Raw genomic sequence first — 23,140 nt, 5'->3', positions numbered from 1 at the left:
ACGAGGGTTATAACCAGGCTATAGACGAGGGTTATAACCTATACTCTGCTGTGTTGTCACACAGTTCCATGGTTCGTGCAGGCTATAGACGAGGGTTATAACCAGGCTATAGATGAGGGTTATATATAACCAGGCTATAGACGAGGGTTATAACCTGTACTCTGCTGTGTCGTCACACCGTTCCATGGTTCGTGCAGGCTATAGACGAGGGTTATAACCAGGCTATAGACGAGGGTTATAACCAGGCTATAGACGAGGGTTATAACCTGGCTATAGACGAGGGTTATAACCTATACTCTGCTGTGTTGTCACACAGTTCCATGGTTTGTGCAGGCTATAGACGAGGGTTATAACCTGGCTATAGACGAGGGTTATAACCTGGCTATAGACGAGGGTTATAACCTATACTCGGCTGTGTCGTCACACCGTTCCATGGTTCGTGCAGGCTATAGACGAGGGTTATAACCAGGCTATAGACGAGGGTTATAACCAGGCTATAGACGAGGGTTATAACCAGGCACGGGTTATAACCTGGCTACAGACGAGGGTTTAACCCTATAACGGCAGGCTATAGACGAGGGTTATAACCAGGCTATGTCTTCACACAGTTCCATGGTTATAACAGGCTATAGACGAGGGTTATAACCTGGCTATAGACGAGGGTTATAACCTATACTCTAACTCCATACGGCTGTGGTCACACAGTTCCATGGTTCGTGCAGGCTATAGACGAGGGTTATAACCTGGCTATAGACGTTCCATGGGTTATAACAAGGGTTATAACCTAGGCTGTGTGGTCACACAGTTCCATGGTTATAACCAGTTATACCAGGGCTATAGACGAGGGTTATAACCTATACTCGGCTGTGTCGTCACACCGTTCCATGGTTCGTGCAGGCTATAGACAAGGGTTATAACAGGCTATAAGAGGGTTGGCTGGCTATAGACGAGGGAGGGTTATAACCTATACAGGCTATAGACGAGGTTATAACCTATACTCGGCTGTGTCGTCACACAGTTCCATGGTTCATGCAGGCTATAGACAAGGGTTATAACCTATACTCGGCTGGCTATAGACGAGGGTTATAACCTATAGGCTGTGTCACACAGTTCCATGGGTTATAGACCAGGCTATAGACGAGGGTTATAACCAGGCTATAGACGACAGGGTTATAACCTATACTCGGCTGTGTCGTCACACCGTTCCATGGTTCGTGCAGGCTATATAGACAGGAGGGTTATAACCTCGGCAGGCTATAGACGAGGGTTATAACCTGTACTCGGCTGTGTCACACAGTTCCATGGTTCGTGCAGGCTATAGACGAGGGTTATAACCAGGCTATAGACGAGGGTTATAACCAGGCTATAGACGAGGGTTATAACCTATACTCGGCTGTGTCGTCACACCGTTCCATGGTTCGTGCAGGCTATAGACGAGGGTTATAACCTGTACTCAGCTGTGTAGTCACACAGTTCCATGGTTCGTGCAGGCTATAGACGAGGGTTATAACCAGGCTATAGACGAGGGTTATAACCTGGCTATAGGCTACGAGGGTTATAACCTATACTCGGCTGTGTCGTCACACCGTTCCATGGTTCGTGCAGGCTATAGACGAGGGTTATAAAGGCTATAGGCTATAGAGGGTTATAACCAGGCTATAGACGAGGGTTATAACCTCCATGGGCTATAGACGAGGGTTATAACCTATACTCAGGCTGTAATAGTCACACAGTTCCATGGTTATAGGCTATACTCGAGGGTGTCGGCTGTGTCGTCACAGTTCCATGGTTCGTGCAGGCTATAGACGAGGGAGGGACTTAGGCCGGGGTTATAACCTAGACTATAGTTCGAGGGTTATAACCAGGCTATAGACGAGGGTTATAACCTATACTCTGCTGTGACGAGGGTTATCACACAGTTCCATGGTTCGTGCAGGCTATAGACGAGGGTTATAACCAGGCTATAGACGAGGGTTATAACCAGGCTATAGACGAGGGTTATAACCTATACTCGGCTGTGTCACACAGTTCCATGGTTCGTGCAGGCTATAGACAGGGTTATCTGGCTATAGACGAGGGTTATAACCTGGCTATAGACGAGGGTTATAACCTGGCTATAGACGAGGGTTATAACCTATACTCGGCTGTGTCGTCACACCGTTCCATGGTTCGTGCAGGCTATAGACGAGGGTTATAATCAGGCTATAGAAGAGGGTTATAACCTGGCTATAGACGAGGGTTATAACCTATACTCGGCTGTGTCACATCCATGGTTCGTGCAGGCTATAGACGGGTTATATGGTTCATGCTGTAGACTAGGGTTATAACCTGGCAAGGGTTATAACCTTATAACGAGGGTTATGGTACTCGGCTGGCTATAGTTCCATGGTTATAACCAGGCTATAGACGAGGGTTATAACCAGGCTATAGAAGACTATAGACGAGGGTTATAACCAGGCTATAGACGAGGGTTATAACCTGGCTATAGACGAGGGTTATAACCTGTACTCGGCTGTGTCGTCACACAGTTCCATGGTTCGTGCAGGCTATAGACGAGGGTTATAACCTGTACTCTGCAGGTGGGTTATAACCAGGTTATACAGACGAGGGTTATAACCAGGCTATAGACGAGGGTTATAACCTGTACTCGGCTGTGTCGTCACACAGTTCCATGGTTCGTGCAGGCTATAGACGAGGGTTATAACCTGTACTCTGCTGTGTCGTCACACCGTTCCATGGTTCGTGCAGGCTATAGACGAGGGTTATAACCAGCTATAGACGAGGGTTATAACCAGGCTATAGACGAGGGTTATAACCAGGCTATAGACGAGGGTTATAACCTGGCTATAGACGAGGGTTATAACCTGTACTCGGCTGTGTCGTCACACAGTTCCATGGTTCGTGCAGGCTATAGACGAGGGTTATAACCTGGCTATAGACGAGGGTTATAACCTGGCTATAGACGAGGGTTATAACCTGGCTATAGACGAGGGTTATAACCTGGCTATAGACGAGGGTTATAACCTATACTCGGCTGACTATAGACGAGGGTTATAACCTATACTCTGCTGTGTCTTCACACAGTTCCATGGTTCGTGCAGGCTATAGACGAGGGTTATAACCTGGCTATAGACGAGGGTTATAACCAGGCTATAGACGAGGGTTATAACCTGGCTATAGACGAGGGTTATAACCTATACTCGGCTGTGTGGTCACACAGTTCCATGGTTCGTGCAGGCTATAGACGAGGGTTATAACCTATACACGGCTGTGTCGTCACACCGTTCCATGGTTCGTGCAGGCAATAGACGAGCGTTATAACCAGGCTATAGACGAGGGTTATAACCTATACTCGGCTGTGTCATCACACCGTTCCATGGTTCATGCAGGCTATAGACAAGGGTTATAACCTATACTCGGCTGGCTATAGACTAGGGTTATAACCAGGCTATAGACGAGGGTTATAACCAGGCTATAGACGAGGGTTATAACCTGGCTATAGACGAGGGTTATAACCAGGCTATAGACGAGGGTTATAACCTGTACTCGGCTGTGTGGTCACATCGTTCCATGGTTCGTGCAGGCTATAGACGAGGGTTATAACCTGTACTCGGCAGGCTATAGACGAGGGTTATAACCTGTACTCGGCAGGCTATAGACGAGGGTTATAACCTGTACTCGGCTGTGTCACACAGTTCCATGGTTCGTGCAGTCTATAGACGAGGGTTATAACCTATACTCGGCTGTGTCGTCACCCGTTCCATGGTTCGTGCAGACAATACACGAGGGTTATAACCAGACTATAGACGAGGGTTATAACCAGGCTATAGACGAGGGTTATAACCAGACTATAGACGAGGGTTATAACCAGGCTATAGACGAGGGTTATAACCTATACTCGGCTGTGTCGTCACACAGTTCCATGGTTCATGCAGGCTATAGACAAGGGTTATAACCAGGCTATAGACGAGGGTTATAACCAGGCTATAGACGAGGGTTATAACCAGGCTATAGACGAGGGTTATAACCTGGCTATAGACGCTGACTATAGGTTATAACCTATACTCTGCTGTGTCTTCACACAGTTCCATGGTTATAGGCTATACGGGGTTATAACCAGGCTGACTATAGACGAGGGTTATAACCTATACTCTGCTGTGTCTTATAAGTTCCTGGCTGCAGGCTATAGACGAGGGTTATAACCAGGCTATAGACGAGGGTTATAACCAGGCTATAGACGAGGGTTATAACCTGGCTATAGACGAGGGTTATAACCTGGCTATAGACGAGGGTTATAACCTATACTCGGCTGTGTCGTCACAACCGTTCCATGGTTCGTGCAGGCTATAGACGAGTGTTATAACCTGCTATTCTCCTTATGATCCACTAACCTTTCAGCATATCATGGGTTGCAGAATTGAATGTGGCAATTTTATAGAAAGAATAAAACCACTTATTTCATGCATAAAGGCTCTTAAAATATGTTTTTAAACACTTTCCTAACCCTAAATAAAATCTACAAGAGGAGTATTTTTTAAATCTACCAGTTGGTGAAACAGGGACTCATATTTTGACGGTTTTCTTTCATTGATCCCTAATATTCTGAACGGTTCTCTCCGTTATAGTCTGTCGAACAAATTTAAATGGATGGCTTCAGATAAATGTACTGAAAACTGTATTTAATGACAACGCCACAGGAAAATGTTGGCCAGCAAGTGGTGGTGGGGGGGGTCAGTGGTTCAATTATATGTATTCAGCGTGCACAAGGGAACCGCAAACTACTGACAAGTGTGTAGGAAATTGGAATCGTGCCCCCAAAAATACAGAAACATAAGAATGCAGTCTGATCTCCCACTGAGTGAACACAAAGTGTTTATTTCAAAATACTTAATTAAGGCAAATATAAAACCATCAGAACAAGAGTTACACTTGGACCGTAGATAGGTAGGGCTGGACATAACCTTCAGCACCACACACACACAAACGTCTGTCTTAAAGCTCACACACGAGACATCTCACCTTCTACACACAGTGAGAGGGGGAAAAAAGACATTCAGCCAGGGTTGGGATGAATTCCATTTCAAATTGAAAGTGAAATTCTAATTATCCTTTTGAATCAGTTTACTTCTGAATTGGCTGAAATGGACCCCCAAACCCCATCACAAGAAATGTGGGGCACTCCAGGCTAGACTAGTCAATGCATTTCAGATTATTCATCATTTCGTTACAACCTGATATTTGTTTTACTGTATATAGTAACAAATGGACTTGATAAGATGTAAAGTTCAAGGTAATGTTGTATATTTCTGGCACATCACACATTCAAGATTAAAGGGGAAATCGTTATAAAAAAAAGAAATAAAAGAAATGCACATCTAATGAGGATAGTCACGTAAACAAACTAAACGCTATATATATATATATATATATTCAGTTGACACTTTACTACACGCAGTCTTGGGTTACATCCCCAATGGCACCCTATTCCCTATATAGTGCACTACTTTAGACCAGAGCCCTATGGCACCCTATTCCGTTAATAGGGCACTACTTTAGACCAGAGCCCTATGGCACCCTATTCCGTTAATAGGGCACTACTTTAGACCAGAGCCCTATGGCACCCTATTCCGTTAATAGGGCACTACTTTAGACCAGAGCCCTATGGCACCCTATTCCATTAATATAGGGCACTACTTTAGACCAGAGCCCTATGGCACCCTATTCCATTAATAGGGCACTACTTTAGACCAGAGCCCTATGGCACCATATTCCCCATGTAGTGCACTACTTCTGACCAGGGCCCATAGGAAATAGGGTGCATTTGGGGAAGCATACTTGCTTCTTCAAGTAGAAACAAAACAGGAGAACATAACAAATGGGCTTCACAGTTAATATGAACACAGTGAGCGTTTCAACAGCAACACACTACTACAACTTTCCTTACAAATTCTGAAAATTGTTTCGCATTTTTTGGGGGAAAGTTCAACTTGAAATGGGAATGGTCTACTCCAACTCAAACCCCAAAATAATTTGTATATACACACTGCTCAAAAAAATAAAGGGAACACTAAAATAACACATCCTAGATCTGAATGAATGAAATATTCTTATTAAATACTTTTTTTCTTTACATAGTTGAATGTACTGTCAACAAAATCACACACAAATTATCAATGGAAATCAAATGTATCAACCAATGGAGGTCTGGATTTGGAGTCACACTCAAAATTAAAGTGGAAAACCACACTACAGGCTGATCCAACTTTGATGTAATGTCCTTAAAACAAGTCAAAATGAGGCTCAGTAGTGTGTGTGGCCTCCACCATCCTGTATGACCTCCCTACAACGCCTGGGCATGCTCCTGATGAGGTGGCGGATGGTCTCCTGAGGATCTCCTCCCAGACCAGGACTAAAGCATCCGCCAACTCCTGGACAGTCTGTGGTGCAACGTGGCGTTGGTGGATGGAGCGAGACATGATGTCCCAGATGTGCTCAATTGGATTCCGATCTGGGGAACGGGTGGGCCAGTCCATAGCATCAATGCCTTCCTCTTGCAGGAACTGCTGACACACTCCAGCCACATGAGGTCTAGCATTGTCTTGCATTAGGAGGAACCCAGGGCCAACCGCACCAGCATATGGTCTCACAGGGGGTCTGAGGATCTCATCTCGGTACCTAATGGCAGAGGGGTCAGTCACGGTGTGGGGTCAGTCACTTTTTGCAGGGCTCTGGCAGTGCTCCTCCTTGCCCAAAGGCGGAGGTAGTGGTCCTGCTGCTGGGTTGTTGCCCTCCTACAGCCTCCTCCATGTCTCCTGATGTACTGGCCTGTCTCCTGGTAGTGCCTCCATGCTCTGGACACTACGCTGACAGACACAGCAAACCTTCTTGCCACAGCTCGCAACCCATTGTGTGGGTTGTAGACTCCGTCTCATGCTACCACTAGAGTAAAGCACCGCCAGCATTCAAAAGTGACCAAAACATCAGCCAGGAAGCATAGGAACTGAGAAGTGGTCTGTGGTCCCCACCTGCAGAACCACTCCATTATTGGGGGTGTCTTGCTAAATGCCTATAATTTCCACCTGTTGTCTATTCCATTTGCACAACAGCATGTGAAATGTATTGTCAATCAGTGTTGCTTCCTAAGTGGACAGTTTGATTTGTTTGAAGTGTGATTGACTTAAGAGTTACATTGTGTTGTTTAAGTGTTCCCTTAATTTTTTTGAGCAGTGTATATATATATATATATATATACACACACACACACACAGTATGTGGACACTACTTCAAATTAGTGGATTCGGCCACACTGTTGCTGACAGCTGTATAAAAATCAAGCACTCAGCCATGCAATCTCCATAGACAAACCGTGGCAGTAGAATGACCTTACTGAAGAGCTCAGTGACTTTCAACGTCGCACCGTCATAGGATGCCACCTTTCCAACAAGTCAGTTCATCAAATTTCTGCCCAGCTAGATGCCCCTGTCAACTGTAAGTGCTGTTATTGTGAAGCGGAAACGTCTAGGAGCAACAACGGCTCAGCCGCAAAGTGGTAGGCCACGCAAGCTCACAGAACAGGACCGCAGAGTGCTGAAGCTCTTTAAAAAAATCATCTGTCCTCGGTTGCAACACTCACTACCAATGGAAGCAAGTCCCCGCAGCAATGTCCCAACATCTAGTGGAAAGCCTTCCCAGAAGAGTGGAGGCTGTTATAGCAGCAATGTTCCAACATCTAGTGGAAAGCCTTCCCAGAAGAGTGGAGGCTGTTATAGCAGCAATGTCCCAACATCTAGTGGAAAGCCTTCCCAGAAGAGTGGAGGCTGTTATAGCAGCAATGTTCCAACATCTTCCCAGAAGAGTGGAAATGCATCTTCCCAGAAGAGTGGAGGCTGTTATAGCAGCAATGTTCCAACATCTAGTGGAAAGCCTTCCCAGGAGAGTGGAGGCTGTTATAGCAGCAATGTTCCAACATCTAGTGAAAAGCCTTCCCAGGAGAGTGGAGGCTGTTATAGCAGCAATGTTCCAACATCTAGTGGAAAGCCTTCCCAGAAGAGTGGAGGCTGTTATAGCAGCAATGTTCCAACATCTAGTGAAAAGCCTTCCCAGAAGAGTGGAGGCTGTTACAGCAGTAAAGGGGGAGGGGGACCAACTCCATATTAATGCCCATGATTTGGGAATGAGATGTTCGACGAGCAGGTGTCCACATACTTTTGGTCATGTAATGTATCCAAGTGAATATTTCTGGCTGTTTATCAAAGTTCTCTGGCTAACTCATTGATTCTACTTTATAGTGTACCCCTCTGGTCCCAGATCAGTTTGTGCAGCCTTGCCAACGCCTATGGTCATTGACAGCAGTTGGTCAGCAAGAGATCAGGAACAGATCTGGGATCAGGCTAAGTCCATACACTCTCCGTCCGAGGGCCTTTCTCAACGAGGCCAGCTTCAGGAGTCAGATGTTTTGGAACGTAGCAGATAGAAATACCCCGAATAGAGCAGACATTAAATTGTTCTACATAGCATATTTCTATCTGAACGTTCCAAAACGCTGTGTCCTGCTGAACACGCCCCCAGGTTGTAATGGAGATATAAGGGGTTGAGGAGGACAGTAGAGAGTTTGGAATTGTAGACTAGACTGGTACAGATGTAGGATCTTAATTTGATTACTTTTGTAACTGACAATTTTCCAAGCAAACTTGTAGTGTAAGAGTTAAAAAAATTTTTTAAAGCTTCTAAAAAAAAGTTACATTTCCACTTTGAAAATTTCAGACTTGATTTGCCCTGAAGAAGAAAAAAATCAGCCCCTACAAAAAATGTCCATGAATTATAATCCACATTTCCTGTTGCAAGCAGGAATATTTTCCTGCTGTTGCAAAACTGGTTCAAATGAAGGTCCTACATCTGTAAGAAGAGGTCAACTAGTGGTTGTAAGCCATAATGTGCAATGATGTTTGGAGGAGCTGTAGGGCACAGTTGGTGTGTGTAAGAACACAGCATATGGTGGAGAATGCAGTGGATGGGCTTTAGGGGAATGTTAAAGTAGTTCATTTGTCTGGCAACAACAAATCTAAATAGCTTCCTCCATCCAACTCTGTGTCCAAAGGCATAAAAAAAAAACATAAGAATTAATCACAATCATTTTATATTTTACATGATTCTACATAGCAGCCGCAGAAGATCTTTCACAAAAATAACAAAAACAATCTAGGATTTATCTTTTATTTACATGTTAAATGTATGTCCCAGTTCTTCTTCTCCTTATCTGAGCAAATACTGCATCTCCAACTCTCCTTCTTTACTCTGGCTGTCCCACCTCCCTCTCTTCCTCCTCCTCCTCCTCCATGGGCACCTGGCCTCTGAACTTTGACCCATCCGTCGGTGGCGAGGCCATGTTTCTTCTGGTGTCGTTTGTAGTTGTCCCAGTGTCCCGTGGTGTAGCCACACTGCTGGCACTTATAAGGCTTCTCTCCCGTGTGTCTCAGCATGTGTCTCTTCAGATTCATACTCTGGTTACAGCTGTAGCTACACACTGCGCACTGGAACGGCTTGGCGCCCGAGTGGACCCGCTGGTGACGTTTTAAGTTAGCCAGGTTCCCACAGGCGTAGTCACACAGGTGGCACTTGTACGGCTTCTCGCCCGTGTGCACGCGGTGATGGCGTTTCAGGTTGTCGAAGTGGGCGGAGGCGTAGTCGCACTGAGGGCACTTGTACGGCTTCTCTCCGCTGTGCGTCTTCATGTGTCGCGCCAGGTGGTTGGGGTAGTGGGTGAGGAAGGGACAGGCACTGCAGGTGTAGACCTTGTCCCCGCGCTCTCCGGGGCTGTTGGGGCCAGACGAGTCCTTGTTCAGCATGTCCAGGGTGCACTTGGCACAGATCTGGGTGGTGGAGCCGTCCTCGTCCTCCATGGGGATACCGCAGAGACGACAGGTGAAGAGGAAAGGGAGAGGAGGGAGCGAATCTCTGTCCTCGGACTTCACTCCCACCACAGCCCCAACCCTACCCCCGGACTCAGCCCCAGGTCCACAGCCAGGGACCTCCAGAAGTCTTGAGGGATGGTGCTCAGGGAGTTCTGGTGGTGGTACCCTCAGTCCATCAGAGCATGGCAGGTAGTCTCTGTTATGGCCCCCTACATGGAGGTTCAGGTCAGGCCTTAGGGCTTCTGGAACGAGATCAGACGTGGGAGAAACAAGCAAGTTCAACAAACAAAACAGCAAACATTTTTTTTTATTATATATATATATTTGCCTAAAATATATAAAAACACAATGTACGTTTAGGAAAATATACATGAACACATCACAATTCCAGGCCTGAATCTTTAGTTCACGTTTTTCAAATCAAATTAAGTTAAATGGAAAGCCTTGACATTACCTTCAGCTGGCACATTAGGCTCCTCCTCCCGCTGCCTCTTCAGACCAGAGGGACCAATAGGAGGTCCACTAGCAGGTCTGACTGCTTCCTGTCCCACCACATGCATCCTCTGATGCCTTTTCAGGTTGCCTAGGGAACTGCAGGCGAAGGAGCAGGAGTCACAGCTGTATGGTTTCTCCCCAGTGTGAATCCTCAGGTGTCTCTGCAGGTTGACCAGCTGGGCCGAGGCGTAGGTACAAAGGGGACAACGGTACGGCTTCTCCCCGTTGTGAGTCTTCATGTGCCTCTTGACGTGATTGGCATAGCGTGAGGAGAACCCACACAACTGGCAGGAGTGGCGCTTGGAGGAAGGACCGTCGTCGCCCATTATGAAGTTATCGTCCATCCCGCCTCCGTCCCCTTCCTCGCCATCGTCCGCTTGTGATCGCGAACCGGAGCGAAAGCCTCTGAATTCCCCCCTTTCACCCTTGCAGCAGCGGTGACAGTAGGGTCCCACTAGGTCCAGACCACAGCCCCGGCAGGACAGGTAGGGGGGCTCGTGGTCGGGCTGGGACTCAGGGCCCTGCTCCTGGTCACACTGCCCAGCCATACTGAGACTGCTGAAGGCACAACTCTCCTCATCACCCAGAGGGTACACAGAGATCTCAGCTGCTACAGGGGGAGAAAACAGCAGTATGAGGAACAGGCCAAACAATAGGAACACCTTCCTCATATTGGAGTTGCATCCCCCCTCAACTTGTCAGGACATGGACTCTACAAGTTGTGGGAGAGGGAGGGCGGGAGAGAGGGGTGAAGGGTGGGGTGGGTGAAGGGAAGGTGGAGCTAGAGATGGGAATTTGGCATTTGACTGTTCGAGGACTCGCCTGAAAAACATTTCTCATTTATCTTAAATGCCAACAGATCGCATTTTATAACCTTTGGAAATAATTGCCCCATAATAAATAAATATATACATACATACATACACACACACATATATATATATAAATAGAAAAGCTAGTGCCATTTAACATGAATTTATTCAGCCCTCCCGAGGTCTAAGGCACTGCAACGCAGCTTAAGGCATTACATGGCTCATCGAGACCGAGGGTGTACAGTCTGAACGCAGTTGAGTGAAAGAGACACGGAGTAGATGGGGGAACAACGGTGTGATGCTTGTGGCTTGGTTTCTTTTTGTTGTTGTGTCCCCACAAAAAGGAGAACACTAGAGTCAAAGTAAATTAACATCGATTTTCAAGATCATTTTACTTGCCCATTCAGGCAACCCACAAAAAGCACATTCCACCAAATAGTTTTATAGTATTTGAAAAAAAGATTGAGCCTTTGAAATCTATTCCAGTACTCATACTCATGGCCACCCCTGAAAGGAGAGAAGGCATCAGTCTAAAACCCAACTAGGTTAACATGAAGGTGATGCAGATAACTCAGACATAGCCTCAAGCCCTTGACCCCAGTCAGTCTGTTTTGGTAGTCTCTGGCACATCTCAAATGGGTCTGAATTCAGCAGTAACTTTTGGACCTCCATGACATGATGCTATCATGGACCGTGGATCTTAATTTAAAAACAAAAAACTACTTTTTAAATTGAGAAGTAAAACTGGAAAAGGAAATTCACGAGTACCTATGGCTACTCCACCTATGCTCTACCAAGGTTTTTCCAGCACACAGTACCTATGGCTACTCCACCTATGCTCTACCAAGGTTTTTCCAGCACACAGTACCTATGGCTACCAAGGTTTTTCCAGCACACAGTACCTATGGCTACTCCACCCGTGCTCTACCAAGGTTTTTCCAGCACACAGTACCTATGGCTACTCCACCCGTGCTCTACCAAGGTTTTTCCAGCACACAGTACCTATGGCTACTCCACCCGTGCTCTACCAAGGTTTTCCCAGCACACAGTTTTGATGTACTGCAGTAGCTAGGTTGGTCTATTGTACTCCCAACAATGTGTAGGCAGGTTGCTTAGGAGTCAAACCTTCTCACATAGCTGTTTGTCAGCTCCACGTGAGCCAGCTTGACACATTTCTTAGCTTCTCAAAATGACAAAGTGGTGCCTGAAAGAGAAGTTGTAAACATTTGTACAGTCTTCCTTGAGAGTTTGGGAGCTGGTCTCTTCACTGACTAGTACACGTTGTCACACTCCCTGCCCCTTGAGCTGGTCTCTCCACCGCTCTCTCCACTGACTAGTACACGTTGTCACACTCCCTGCCCCTTGCAACTCAACGATGCCCAACGAACCCAAAAAGTTTCTTTAAAAAGAGAGACACCTAATTAATGAAAATAAGCACGCACACGCGCACCATGTGTTTGCGTGCCGGTGTAGGTGTCGGGAAAGGGAGGGTGGTGTCAAATACGATACAGGAAAGAGAAAGGTCAAAATATCCCCTCCGGTTTCCTACCTTCACCTCCTGAAGGCAAACCCAGGACCTTTAAATCCCAGGTGAGCTACGAACCCTGTTACGGAAAATGGATAATAATGACAATAAGAAAATGTCATTGAGAAGGGAGGGAGCGTACTGAATTGATACATAAGGGTTAGAATTTGCTCTCTGGATCTTTTAACAGCAACATTCTGGCGTGTGCATATATTATAAATGAGCAGCATGGCAGTATTCCCAGAGCTGGCTATAACAGCAGCCAAGGAGGGTAGCCAACTTTGTGTTTGTGCTCTAATTACACAGATGACTTCAGCCATATGAAAACCCTTCCATCATTTTACTTCTCATCCAACTGGCGTTAGCTTGCTAGCTACAGCTGCTAGCGAACAGCTAGTCGTCCGCTAGCAAACAGCTAGTCGTTAGCTTGCTAGCTACAGCTGCTAGCGAACAGCTAGTCGTTAGCTTGCTAGCTACAGCTGCTAGCGAACAGCTAGTCGTTAGCTTGCTAGCTACAGCTGCTAGCGAACAGCTAGTCGTTAGCTTGCTAGCTACAGCTGCTAGCGAACAGCGAACCACTACTGTTGCAAAGCAACTGAATTGCATCGGTTTTACAACTCAGATTCTTCTGAAATGCTACAAAAAAAATGTAGCACATTGTTTTTTAAAAAATTGGGCAGAAATGTGCTGTAAACTGTAAATGTAATCTTAACGGTCTACAAACGTACTCAGTCCAAATGGATCTAAATCCAATTGTCACAAATTGTCAGATCAAATCAAGTTTTATTTCAGACATGGAATGCAACAATGTGCTTGACAATATTTACTACACAAACATGATAAAAAAAAAAAAATTAAACAAGAGCTGGAGAAAATAAATAACTGATGACTAATGTCAGGAAATCCAGTAGAGTAGTTCTCGGTGGGGTGGCAGGAAGGATCATGACGAGAGGCGAGGAGTGTGCAGTGTACCTCCTAAGGTGATTGGCCAATTGTCATCGACTTTGGTGTCAGATAACAGTATGGTGGGTAGGGATATTATTTTAAATTTAACATTGGGAGTTTCAACCAATGCATTCCGGTTTGACAGGACTATAAAAAGCACCACCATATAAGTGCTAAACTGATTCCAGAACAGTAGCAATCTCCCCAGAGACACTTTATAAATTCAGGCCCAGGTCTCCCTCCCTCAAAGATTTGACCGAATTGTGTGACTAAGCTGGTCAAATAAAACTTTAAAAATACATTTTTTAAATACAATTTTTTTTTTGAAGTACCAACCTGAGTACTTGTCGTCCAGGCCTAGGATCTTGTCATGGTCGGCGTCAGAAAACTCAAGGTCGTGTCCCAGAAGGAAATCTGCCTCCAAGGTGAGGATTCCTGGAGCTACAATGGTCACTACACCATCTTCAGAATCCACTGCAAAACAGAGCAACAACTCCATCTAACATACGCTATCGATAACTAAACAAAAATAGAAAACATGGAAAAGTGTTGCTCCCATGTATCATGAGCAGAGATAAAAGGGCAGACATTTTCCACAAATCACAATAAATATATTTCTCATTGTGTGCATAAAATTTGTTTACATCCCTGTTAGTGGGCATTTAATATTTTGCCAAGATAAATCGATCCACCTGACTGGTGTGGCATATCAAGAAGCTGATTAAAATGGCATGCTCATTACACAGGTGCACCTTGTGCTGCGGGACACTAAAAGGCCACTCTAAAATGTGTAGTTGTGTCACAACACAATGTCACAGATGTCTCAAGTTGAGGGAGCGTGCAATTGGCATGCTGACTGCAGGAATGTCCACCAGATCTGTTGCCAGAGAATTTAATGTTAATTTCTCTACTATAAGCCGCCTCCAACATCATTTTAGAGAATTTAGCAGTACATCCAACTGGCCTCACAACCAGGTGTATGGTGGGTGAATGCAACAGTTCTTCCATGGCCTGCATCCTCACCAGACATGTTACTCATTGAGCATGTTTGGGATGCTCTGGATCGGAGTGTACGTTTGTGTGTTCCGGCTCCTGCCAATATCCAGCAACTTCAGACAACCCCATGTCACAAGGATCTGTACACAATTACTGGAAGCTGATAATGTCCCAGTTCTTCAATGGCCTGCATACTCTCCAGACATGTCACCCATTGAGCATGTTTGGGATGCTCTGGATCGACAGCGTGTTCCAGTTTCCGCCAATATCCAGCAACATTCACACAGCCACGGAATAGGAGTGGGACAACATTCCACGGGCCACACTCAACAGCCTGATCAACTCTATGTGAAGGAGATGTGTCGTGCTGCATGAGGCAAATGGTGATCACACCAGATACTGACTGGTTTCCTGATCCACACCCGTACCTTCAAGAAACACTATACACACACACAAACAAAAGTATGTGGACACCCCTTCAAATGAGTGGATTCAGCCAAATCCGTTACTGACAGGTTTTCCTTCCAGTTCTCTGCTGCCAATGACTGGAACGAATTGCAAAAGCACTGAAGCTGGAGTCTTACATCTCCCTCTATAACTTTAAGCTTTAGCTGTCAGAGCAGCTTATCGATCACTGTACACAGCCCATCTATCCATGTGTACCTGCACATCTATCACTCCAGTGTTAATGCTAAATTGTAATTATTTCGCCACTATGGGCTATTTATTGCCTTAGCTCCCTAATCTTACTACATTTGCACACACTGTATATAGACTTTTCTATTGTGTTATTGACTGTATGTTTTTGTAACTCTGTTTTTGTCGAACTGCTTTGCTTTATCTTGGTCACAGCTGTAAATGACAACTTGTTCTCAACTGGCCTACCTGGTTAAATAAAGGTGTTCTCAACTGGCCTACCTGGTTAAATAAAGGTGTTCTCAACTGGCCTACCTGGTTAAATCAAAGCCTACCTGGTTAAATAAAGGTGTTCTCAACTGGCCTACCTGGTTAAATAAAGGTGTTCTCAACTGGCCTACCTGGTTAAATAAAGGTGTTCTCAACTGGCCTACCTGGTTAAATAAAGGTGTTCTCAACTAGCCTACCTGGTTAAATAAAGGTGTTCTCAACTGGCCTACCTGGTTAAATAAAGGTGTTCTCAACTGGCCTACCTGGTTAAATAAAGGTGTTCTCAACTGGCCTACCTGGTTAAATAAAGGTGTTCTCAACTGGCCTACCTGGTTAAATAAAGGTGTTCTCAACTGGCCTACCTGGTTAAATAAAGGTGTTCTCAACTGGCCTACCTGGTTAAATAAAGGTGTTCTCAACTGGCCTACCTGGTTAAATAAAGGTGTTCTCAACTGGCCTACATGGTTAAATAAAGGTGTTCTCAACTGGCCTACCTGGTTAAATAAAGGTGTTCTCAACTAGCCTACCTGGTTAAATAGAATAAATAAATAAAAACAGGTCAATAAAATCAAGCACACAGCCATGCAATCTCAGACAAATATTGGCAGTAGGAATGGTCCTTACTGAAGAGCTCGGACTTTCAACGTGGCACAGTCATAGGGTGCCACCTTTCCAACAAGTCAGTTTGTTACATTTCTGCCCTGATAGAGCTGCCAGGGTTAACTGCAAGTGCTGTTATTGTGAAGTGGCAACGCCTGAGAGCAACAACGGCTCAAACGCAAAGTGGTAGACGACACAAGCTCCCAGAACGGGACCGTCCTCGATTGCAAACACTCACTACCGAGTTCCAAACTGCCTCTGGAAGCAACGTCAGCACAAGAACTATTCGTCGGGAGCTTCATGAAATGGGTTTCCATGGCTGTCGGCTGGAGTGGTGTAAAGCTCGCCACCATTGGACTCTGGAATGGAAACGTGTTCTCTAGAGTGCCAACTAAGGTTTGGTGGAGGAGGAATAATGGTGTGGGGCTGTTTTCATGGTTCAGGCTCCTTAGTTCCAGTGAAGGGAAATCTTAACACTACAGCATACAATGACATTCTAGATGATTCTGTGCTTCCAACTGTGTGTCAGTTTTGGAAGGGCCCTTTCCTGTTTCAGCATGACAATGCCCCCGTGCACAAAACGAGGTCCATACAGAAAGGGTTAGTCAAAAAACAAATCGGTGTGGAAGAACTTGACTGGCCTGCTCAGAGCCCTGACCTCAACCCCATTGAACGCCTATGGGATGAATCGGAACGCCGACTACGAGCCAGGCCTAATCGCCCAACATTAGTGCCCGACCTCACTAATGCTCTTGTGCCTGAATGGAAGCAAGACCCTGGAGCAATGTTCCAACATCTAGTGGAAAGCCTTCCCAGAAGAGTAAAGGCTGTTATAGCAGCAATGTTCCAACATCTAGTGGAAAGCCTTCCCTGAAGAGTGGAGCAAAAGGGGGACCAAATCCATACTAATGCCAATGACTGTCAACATACTTTTGATCTGTGACCAACAAATGCATATCTGTATTCTCAGTCATATGATGATAATTTAAAATGGTCAAATTTCCTCACATGAACTGTAATGCAGTAAAATCTTTAAAATTGTTCCATGTTATGTTTCTATTTTTTGTCCAGTACACAATAAATCAAAAAATAAAGTTAAAATATTAAATAAAAACAAAGTATCATCCCTAATTTTCCACAAAAGGCCTACTACTACCCTTTGACAAAATGCCACCAAAGACGATCATTATATGTAAGAGAACTACTAGTAAATGCATGTCCTTCTTTATATTAAAATCAGGGAATGAAAACACAAAGAAGAAGTGAGTTTCTCAGTCCCATGATGCACCTGTACTGACCATGCCTTTTGGATGATAGCGGGGTGAACAGACTGTGGCACAGGCGGTTGATGTCCTTGATGATCTTTTTTGGCCTTCCTGTGATAATCGGGTGTCCTGGTAGGGCAGGTAGTGTTGCCCCCGGTGATGCGTTGGGCAGACCGCACCCCCCTCTGGAGAGCCCTGTGGTTGCAGGCGGTGCAGTTTACGTACCAGGAGGTGATACAGCCCGACAGGACGCTCTCAATTGTGCATCTGTAAAAGTTTGAGGGTCTTAGGGGTTAAACCAAATTTCTTTAGCCTCCTGAGGTTGAAGAGACGCTGTTGCGCCTTCTTCGCCACACTGTGTCTGTGGACCATTTCAGATTGTCAGTGTTGTGTACGCCGAGGAACTTGAAGCTCTTGACCCTCTCCCCTGCGGCCCCGTCGTTGTGGATGGGGGGGTGCTCCCTCCGCTGTCTCCTGAAGTCCATGATCAGCTCCTTTTGGTTGACATTGAGGGAGAGGTTATTTTCCTGGCACCTCTCCACCAGGGCCCTCACCTCCTCCCTGTAGGCTGTCTTATCATTGTTGGTAAATCAGGCCTACTACGGTTGTGTCATCTGCAAACTTGATGATTGAGTTGGAGGCGTGCATGGCCACGCAGTCATGGGTGAACAGGGAGTACAGGAGGGGACTGAGCACGCACCCTTGTGGGGCCCCAGTGTTGAGGATCAGCGTAGTGGAGGTGTTGTTTCCTACCTTCACCACCTGGGGGCAGCCCATCAGGAAGTCCAGGACCCAGTTGCACAAGGTGGGGTTCAGACCCAGGTTCCCAAGCTTTATGATGAGCTTGGAGGGTACTATAGTGTCGAATGCCGAGCTGTAGTCATTGAAGAGCATTCTTACATGGGTATTCCTCTTGTCCAGATGGGACAGGGCAGTGTAATGGCATCGTCTGTGGATCTGTTGGGGCGGTATGCAAAATTGGATGGGGGTCTAAGGTGTCAGGCAAGATGGAGGTAAAATTATCCTTAACTTGATGTTAGCCATTTCATATGAATCAAGCCATGTTTTGCTAGCCTGAAATGACAGATATTCAAACTTCATGTAAAAAAAATATATATATATATATCCAGCAGTCAATGACACCAGCTGCCTGTAGTTTTCAGTCTGCCGCAGAGACCTTCAGAGTTAACTCTGCTGCCCTCTAGTGGAGAATGTGATACATGACAGTACATGACTGAACACGTCTGGTTGGTTCTCAAATGGCACCTACTCCCTAGGCAAGTAGATTCAGCTGCGGGACGGTTTTTGTCTGGGCATAATTATAATTTGTACACTACAAATTGAGTACAGCTAAACTCCAAAATTAGATTGTTATGGCTTTATTCGTGGGAATACTTAAGTGAACAGATTTCCTACATAAAAACACATTTGTAGCTGAATTCCTTGAGATCCTAATCTGACCCGTGCCCTATGCACAGAGTGTACAAAACATTAAGAACACCTTCCTAATCTTGAGTGGGACCCCGTTATGCCCTCAGAAAGAGAATCAGAGTGTCAGGTATGGACTCCACAAGGTGTTCAAAGCGTTCTACAGGGACGTTGGCCCCATGTTGACTCCACAAGGTGTTCAAAGCGTTCTACAGGGACGTTGGCCCCATGTTGACTCCACAAGGTGTTCAAAGCGTTCTACAGGGACGCTGGCCCCATGTTGACTCCACAAGGTGTTCAAAGCGTTCTACAGGGACGCTGGCCCCATGTTGACTCCAACGCTTCCCACAGTTGTGTCAAACTGGCTGGATGTCGACCCATTCTTTGATACACACGGGAAACTGTTGAATGTGAAAAACCCATCAGCGTTGCATTTCTTGGCACACTCAAACCGGTGCGCCTGGCACTTACTACCCCTAACCCGTTCAAAGAAACTTCAATATTTTGCTGTGCCCATTCACCACCTGAATGGCACGCATACACAATGCATGTCTCAATTGTCTCGAGGCTTAAAAAATATAATTGATTTATTTATTTATTTAACCCGTCTCCTACCCTTCATCTACATGGACTGAAGTGATAATTTTGTACATGTATTAAACCTGCAAGTTTGGCCAATTTCAGTCCCCTTGTTTAGAGGGTCCGGGGGCCTCCCTGGGATAGTTATAATGTAGATCCTTCTATATAACTATTCTAGAGTGAAGACATCAAAACTATGAAATAACACATATGGAATCATGTACTGTAGTAACCAAGAAAGTGTTAAACAAATCTAAATATATTTTATATTTGAGATTCTTCAAATAGCCACTATTTGAAACAGCGTCGCACACTCTTGGCATTCTCTCAACCAGCTTCACCTGGAATGCTTTTCCAACAGTCTTGAAGGAATTCCCATATATTCTGAGCACTTGTTGGCTGCTTTTCCTTCACTCTGCTGTCAACCTCATCCCAAACCATCTCAATTGGGTTGAGGTCAGGTGATTGTGGAGGCCAGGTCATCTGATGCAGCACTCAAGCACTCTCCTTCTATGTCAAATATCCCTTGCACAGCCTGGAGGTGTGATGGGTCATTGTCCTGTTGAAAAACACATGATAGTCCCACTAAGGCCAAATCAGATTGGATGTTGTATCGCTGCAGAATGCTGTGGTAGCCATGTTGGTTAAGTGTGCCTTGAATTCTAAAACGATCCCTGACAATGTCACCAAGAAAGCATCCCCCTCACACCTCCGCCTCCATGCTTCACGGTGGGAAATACACATGCAGAGATCATCCGTTCACCTACTCTGCGTCTCAAAGACACAGCGGTTGGAACCAAAAATAGCACATTTGGACTACAGACCAAAAGGACAGATTTCCACCGGTCTAATGTCCATTGCTCGTGTTTCTTGGCCTAAACAAGTCTCTTATTGATTTCCTTTAGTAGTGGTTTCTTTGCAGCAATTCGACCATGGAAGGCCTGATTCACTCAGTATCCTCTGAACAGTTGATGTGTCTGTTACTTGAACTCTGAAGCATGTATTTTTGCTGCAATCGGAGGTGCTGGTAACGCTAATGAACTTATCCTCTGCAGCAGAGGTAACTCTGGGTCATCCTTTCCTGTGGAGGTCCTCACGAGAGCCAGTTTCAGCACTTGAAGAAACTTTCAAAGTTGTTGACATTTTCCAGATTGACTGACCTTCATGTCTTTAAGTAATGATGGACTGTCGTTTCTCTTTACTTATTTGAGCTGTTCTTGCCATAATATGGACTTAGCCCTATTTGGTAAAAGACCATCTTCTGTATTCCTTCTCACAACACAACTGATTGGCTCAAACGCATTAAGGAAAGAAATTCCACAAATGAACTTTTAACAAGGCACACCAGTTAATTGGAATGCATTCCAGGTGACTACCTCATGAAGCTGGTTGAGTGAATGCCAAGAGTGTGTAAAGCTGTCATCAAGGCAAAGGGTGGCTACTTGGAAGAATCTAAAATAAATGGATTTGTTTAACACTTTTTTTGGTTACTACATGATTCCATATGTGTTATTTAATCATTTTGATGTCTTCACTATTATTCTAAAATGTAAAAAATTGTAAAAGTAACAAAAAAAAAACTTGAATGAGAAGGTGTGTCCAAACATTTGACTGGTACTGCATGTCAGACATGCTTTGTTATGTACCCAGTAGGTCTCCTGGCACTAGCCTTAACTATCCCAAAGCCTAGGACCAAGAAGCATGGAGAGGCAGCCTTTATTTACTATGCTCCCTGCCTCTGGAATAGCCTGCCAGAGAACCTGAGGGAGGCTGAAACTGTTTGACATATTGAAAAGAGATCTTAAAAACAAACATTTTAGCTTTGCTTTTCCTCAGGAGGCTTTTGTGTCATTCAGGTTTTATTGTTATGCTTTTTTTTAATCCTCTTATGTTTGTGTAGTAACTATTTCTGCCTTTATTTTCATAGATTTGATTAGTTTTCCCCTTTGAATCACATTCTGTTGCGTTCCATGTATGAAATGTGCTGTATAAATAAAGCTTAACCTGATGACATTGCCTATGGGAAATGACATGTATAAGCTATCTGATAACATTCAAGTCATTTCCTGTCGGCTATTAGCTTCATCTAACTATGGTTTCTTATCATTTTTTTGGACATCATGTGTTCCTCAAAGATTATCACGTGAAAACAATTGTTTAACCATTGCCAGGTTCTCCAGTCAAATGCCTATTGGAGTAGGATGGTTTTCATCACAAAGTATGTTCATTCCACCATGTTGGATAACATTACCAAATCAGTTTACACCCTACAAAACATTCCAGTAAACTAATTATGTTGTGAATGAATGAATGCTGTCGTTCCTGTATTTCAAAATGTGACTATCAGGTATTCGGTGTACACAGACAGGACGCAATGTAAAACAACATTAACAATGGCAATATAATGCTTGTTTCCGCATACAGAATGGGAGCGACAGTCCCTGTTCCACACAGGGCCAATTCATATAACATTTGGCCTGATATCCAGACCTGGTTTTTTTTTTCTCTCCAAACATTCCACTTTTTTGTTGTTGTATTCTTTGTCATATGCCAAACATGACCTATGTTTAGAATGATACATAGCCTGGGTACCAGTCTGTTTGTGCTATAAGAATGAAAGTTTGATCCCTTACACTTGACAGATTGAGGATTCTGTTGTTTTTTTCTTGGCATCTTCCGGGCAGCCTCTCTCTTTTGAAACCTCTTCTGGAACACCTCAGGCACTATCAGCTCATGCTGCTTTCCAGGAAACTGTGCTTCTCCAGTAGTTCTAGACACAGATAAAAAAAAATAAAAAAAACATTTTTAAAAGATTGATAAATATCAATCAGATATGCCAAAGCATTTAAACAATTCAGGCACAATTGAACCTAGCTACATCTCTACATAGCTCTGGTAAAGGCACAGCTAACTAGCTAGCAACTGCGTGACACAGACCTAGGTAACAGCTGTACATCCATGATTAAAATGCCTTGTTAACATTAGAGATAACCATAGCAAGCCATTTGGCTGAGTAAAGGGATGCGGTCAGATCAAATTGCTCTGTCCGGTGGATGTTGTTGCAGCTTGCTCACGGCCCTTAATGATCCTTTGTAGACAACTAACTATCTAATTATGTTAACTATCTAGCTAATAATGTTAGCATCAATGACTACACGTAACGTTACCAAGCTAATTTGACTGAAAGGCTGTTTCAAATTGAAGTGCAGTTTGTTATAAAAAATATATAAAAAAGTATACTTGCTAATTAATGAAAAGATGTAGACAACGATTAAGATCGGTAACCTTAGCTATAGAAAAAAAACAAGTATGACTAACGTTAGTTATCAAGCTAACTTACCTAAATATCATAAATAAACCTCTCGTCTGAAGCCGTTTTCATCCAGTAACTCAACGCTCCATGTAAACGTTCATAAACGAGATCTAAATGACTGTGTCGAGATATCCGCCATTTTTATGTGCAGCTGCGACAAAGAAAGACAATTAATGGTGTTTTTCATAACTTAATTGATTTTTTGATTTCCATTGTATACATTCTCTTCCGTTGTTACACGTGTTTCCGCATCCGACATACATTTCCGGTCGACTGTTTCGTGGTACATGTAGTTTTATTTTATTTTATTGCCTTTCTGTTAAAAAATAGTTTCAGCCATTTGCAGCCTATTTAAATGGACATTT

At 44.5% G+C, this 23,140-nt stretch overlaps 1 protein-coding gene across 1 annotated transcript; it reads right to left on the bottom strand.

The window, feature by feature from the left end:
- Nucleotides 1-9,119: 9,119 nt before the first annotated feature.
- znf513a (zinc finger protein 513a) lies at nt 9,120-23,026 on the bottom strand. Its single transcript, XM_029676266.2, is given in 7 exon segments — nt 9,120-9,292; nt 9,294-9,338; nt 9,340-10,153; nt 10,366-11,016; nt 14,025-14,162; nt 22,096-22,232; nt 22,803-23,026. Coding segments are annotated over 7 exon segments (1,836 nt in total). The 5' UTR covers nt 22,814-23,026; the 3' UTR covers nt 9,120-9,252.
- Between the last annotated feature and the right edge of the window lie 114 nt (nt 23,027-23,140).

This window comes from Oncorhynchus nerka, linkage group LG13 (genome assembly GCF_034236695.1).
Source record: "Oncorhynchus nerka isolate Pitt River linkage group LG13, Oner_Uvic_2.0, whole genome shotgun sequence".
Taxonomy (NCBI): domain Eukaryota; kingdom Metazoa; phylum Chordata; class Actinopteri; order Salmoniformes; family Salmonidae; genus Oncorhynchus; species Oncorhynchus nerka.
The sequence above is the reverse complement of the archived record's forward strand: the minus strand, read 5'-3'. Positions and strand labels throughout refer to the sequence as shown.